The 4,937-nt window shown below is 37.4% G+C and overlaps 1 protein-coding gene across 1 annotated transcript; it reads left to right on the top strand.

Moving 5' to 3' along the window:
* Positions 1–3,719: 3,719 nt before the first annotated feature.
* Positions 3,720–4,664, top strand: LOC125124229 (olfactory receptor 10H4-like). Its single transcript, XM_047774376.1, has one exon. It carries the CDS (start codon positions 3,816–3,818, stop codon positions 4,662–4,664), a length of 849 nt encoding a protein of 282 aa, XP_047630332.1. The 5' UTR covers positions 3,720–3,815.
* Positions 4,665–4,937: the final 273 nt, after the last annotated feature.

Here is a 4,937-nt window from a genome sequence, read left to right as displayed (position 1 = left end):
TTCTTTTCTCTACTGGATAGATGGTCATGTCTCTTCCCTTCATATCTTTATATATGTTCTTTCGTTTTCTTTCCTTGCAGCACCACTCATGACTCTCAGTTCCATGTTAAAGAGCAGCAGAGCCAGTGAGTATCCTTATTCCTGATTCTAAAATAATGCGTGTAAAGTTTTCCACTTAGTATACTAGCTAGTTTAAAGTATATACTTTTTATCTAGCTAAGAAAGTCTTCAATTTCATGTAACAAAAGGGCCTTTTTAAAAGTCATAAATAGTCATACATGTGTCAAAACATGTTGTACACCTAAAACTAATACAATGTTAGACTTGTGGTTGTCAGGGGGGAGGGGCATGGAGTGGGATGGATTGGGAATTTGGGGTTAACAGATGCAAACTATTGCCTTTGGAATGGCTAAGCAATGAGATCCTACTTTATAACGCTGGGAGCTATGTCTAGTCATTTATGATGGAGCATGATAATGTGAGAAAAAAGAATGTATACATGTGTGTATAACTGGGTCACCTTGCTGTACAGTAGAAAATTGACAGAACACTGTAAGCCAGCTACAATGGAAAAAATAAAAATCATTATAAAAAAACCTTTTAAATAAAGTTAAAAAAGAAAACTGCAGAGAACCATACAATAAATATTCACACACTAACCCAGAAAAAAAAAAAAAAGCATCAAACTCCCTTACAGCCAATAGATAAATTATCCACTATTCAAGAGAAGGAAAGCACAATTAGTTTCACATTATACTAAGCCAATCAACTCCTTAAGTGACTGTTATCTGAGAAAAAAGGCAGCAAGAATGGCACAGTTGTTCCCTTTCTCCCATGCCTTTATTTGTGTGTGTGTGTGTTTTTACCTTTTATTTTTTTTTCTACTGTACAGCATGGTGACCCAGTTACACATACATGTATGCATTCTTTTTTCTCACTTTATCTTGTTCCATCATAAGTGTCTAGACATAGTTCCCAGTGCTATACAGCAGGATCTCATTGCTAATCCCTTCCGAAGGCAATAGTCTGCATCTATTTACCCCAGGCTCCCAGTCCATCCCACCCTTGACAACCACAAGTCTGTTCTCCAAGTCCATGATTTTCTTTTCTGTGGAGGGGTTTGTTTGTGCCAAATATTAGATTCCAGATATAAGTGATATCATATGGTATTTGTCCCATGCCTTTAGAAGCAAACAAGTTAAACCACAAGTTCTATGGAAAGCAGGGTAAATATATTTTGACTTAATTAATTAATTAATTAATTAAACCATCTCATTGACTAGATGTTGTCTTATAGTAGAGTTTAAAATTAATGTGGATAGGTGAAGATTATTTAATACTATATTTATCCTTTTAACTTACGGATTTGGAAAACTATTCCTTCTTTACTGATTTCCAATTTAATTCATTATAATCTATGTATTATTGATACTTCAAAGTGGATGGAGGATTTCTCTATGTTCTGAAAGAAGGTAAATTTTTGTTAAAGTCCTCTATGTGCTTGAAAAAAATTGTTAATCTTGTTTGGTGAAGAGGCTAAATATGTGCAGGAGCTAATGTCTGAATATTATTAACACATTATAATTAATAATGCCCAAACTGCATTTCTCTTTTTTTATTGTTATTTTCCCAACACAATTTTTTTGCACTGTACAGCATGGGGACCAGTTATACATAATTTTTTCTCCTATTGTCATGCTCTGTTGTAAGTATATAGACATAGTTCTCAGTGCTACATAGCAGGATCTCATTGTTAATCCATTCCAAAAGCAATAGTTTGCATCTGTTAACCCCAAGCTCCCAATCCATCCCACTCCCTCCCCCTCCCCCAGGCAACCACAAGTCTATTCTCCAAGTCCATGAGTTTCTTTTCTGTGGAAAGATTCATTTGTGCTGTATATTAGATACCAGATATGAGTAATATCATATGGTATTTGTCTTTCTCTTTCTGACTTACTTCACTCAGTATGAGAGTCTCTAGTTCCATCCATATTGCTATAAATGGCATTATTTCACTGTTTTTATGGCTGAGTAGTATTCCATAGTGTATATATACCACATCTTCCTAATCCAATCATCTGTCTATGGACATCTGGGTTGTTTCCATGTCCTGGCTATTGTAAATAGAGCTGCAATGAACATGCAGGTGCATGTGTCTTTTTTAAGGAAAGTTTTGTCCAGATATATGGCCAAGAGTGGGGTTGCTGGATCATATGGTAGTTTTATGTAGCGATTTCTAAGGTACCTCCATACTGTTCTCCATAGCATTTCTGACTTCAATTTCCTTTTAATCTAGTATTGATTTAGCTATTTCTATTTCATAGGTATTTCACTGAAGTTGTGTTGAATATTTACTCCCAATATTCAAGTGTATATTGTTACATGTGTTAATCATATATATTCAGGTGGCTATAGCGTTCTTTTAACCTTCGTGAAATATTCCTCTTCATCCCTTGGTCTGTGCATGTGTGTGCAGTGTTTAAATTCCACTATGCTTTTAAACTACTAATATTTATCTTCACAGCCAAAGGAACAAGATCAAACACGAAATTAATAACTAAAATAATAATAATCCCTTAATATTATTCATACTTTATCATTCATTCACCCCATACTCAAAATCTTCTCTATTTCTTTAAAAATATTTTACAAGCAGCTTATCTACATCAATATCTAATCTAGTATTAAATATTTCATATTGTTGTCTTGTCCCTTTAATTTCTCTTCATCCTGTCTTATTGATGAAAGCAGACCAATTGTTCTAGGGAACATTTCACCTTCTGGATTTTCTGATTACTTCTTCATGGTATCATTTAGCATGTTCCTTCATCCTCTGTACATGATCACTTTTGCTGATGTTCAGCCATGGCCAATGAATACATTTTCAGTCTGGTTTCTGCAGCCTTCAACATTAACACATTGCTCAGTGAAAGTTCCGTTCATTGTCGTAGAAATATCCTAGGCTTGTTTCCGTGCCTAGATTATTCTCCAGGGAGTCTGGTTTGTTTTACTGGCATATAGTAACAGAGGTATGATTATTGTTTCATTTAACTGCATTTTTTTTCTGTTTTCAAGATTGCTGCCTCAGTTTTCCTTTGATGCACTTTAGCTGGCATATATTTCTCCATCATTTTATATTCATACTTTCCATTCAGTTCTTTTAAAAGAGGAAATGCAAAATATGAGATACAATGGCAGAGATGAGTACTAATAAAATAGTATTAAAATAAATATGAATGTCCTCAATTAAAGGACAAAAATTCTCAGATAAAAAAAAAACTTATAAAACCCCAAGATCCAAATAAATATTTTCTAGAATAGTCACACTGTTCAAGAGAATATGACCTGGATCATCTAATGTCTTAATAATTACAAACCTGGGATCTTTTATTTCTTTTCGTCATGGTTAATAAAAACCCAATAGCCACTGTAAAGCATTATAGTATTTAAAGAATCATTCATTCAATTAAAAAATCCAAACCATGCCTTAACCACTTAATATACTGATCTCATTTTATCTTCATCACATTACCAAATGGCAACAAAAAATTATGATTTACTCCATCTTACTGATGAGGATTTTGAGACCCAGACGAGCTAAGCAAATAGCTGTGATTTACATAGGTCTTTAACAGCAATTTATTCTATGTTAGAAACTATAGTTTAATCACTGTGCCTTCATTCTATTTCTGATCTCAACAGATGCAGCATCCTTGTCTGGTCAGAACTATAGCACAGTGTCTGAATTCATCCTCATTGGCTTCTCCAACTTCCCTCAGCAGCTCCTGCCCACCTTCTTCCTGCTGTACCTGCTGATGTACCTGTTCACGCTGCTGGGGAACCTGCTCATCATGACCACCATCTGGAGGGAGCACAGCCTCCACACACCCATGTACCTCTTCCTGTGCGCCCTCTCCACCTCTGAGATTCTCTTCACTGTTGCCATCACACCACACATGCTGGTTGACATGCTCTCTACCCACCACAGCATCTCCTTTGTGGCCTGTGCCAGCCAGATGTTCTTCTCCTTCACATTTGGCTTCACTCACTCCTTCCTGCTCATGATTATGGGCTACGACCGCTATGTGGCCATCTGCCACCCCCTTCACTACAACACGCTCATGAGCACACGTGACTGTGCCCGTCTTGTGTCCTGGTCCTGGGCTGGTGGCTCAGTCATGGGGATGATGGTGACAATGATAGTTTTCCACCTCACCTTCTGTGGGTCTAATGAGATCCACCATTTCTTCTGCCATGTGTTTGCCCTCCTGAAGTTGGCCTGTGGGAAAGAGACATCTTCTGTCACCTTAGGTGTGATCCTAGTATGTGTCACAGCCCTGATGGGGTGCTTATTCCTCATTGTTCTCTCCTATGTCTTCATCGTGGCTGCTATCTTGAGGATCCCCTCTGCTGAGGGCCGGCACAAGACCTTCTCCACCTGTGTCTCCCACCTCACCATAGTTATTGTGCACTACAGTTTTGCCTCCATCATCTACCTCAAGCCCAAGGGCCCCCATTCTATGGACAGTAACACTCTGATGGCCACCACCTATACAGTCTTCACTCCCTTTCTGAGCCCAATCATTTTTAGCCTCAGGAATAAAGAGCTGAAAAATGCCATGAAGAGAAGCTTCCGCAGAACATTCTGTCCCCTAAGCTCCTGATGGCCAGTTTGGAGGTAGAGAAATATGAAAGGAGGTCTGGGATAATAATGCCTGTCTTCACAGAGCTCTTGTACTGATTCAGGTCTGTGAAAATGCCTACACTCCATAGGAATTTTTTTATATAATGATTTTTTAATTTGATGCATACTAACTATTTGTTTTTCTCTAATTTGTTTTCCCCTTTAGCATACAATTGGGCTGTCATAGTCTCTTATTCATAAGATAAGCTCCATCCCACTATCTGTGTCTATGAATGTGTTATCTATCCATAGG

This window comes from Phacochoerus africanus, chromosome 4 (assembly GCF_016906955.1).
Source record: "Phacochoerus africanus isolate WHEZ1 chromosome 4, ROS_Pafr_v1, whole genome shotgun sequence".
Classification (NCBI taxonomy): domain Eukaryota; kingdom Metazoa; phylum Chordata; class Mammalia; order Artiodactyla; family Suidae; genus Phacochoerus; species Phacochoerus africanus.
Note: the sequence above shows the minus strand (reverse complement) of the source record. Positions and strands in the feature narration are given on the sequence as shown.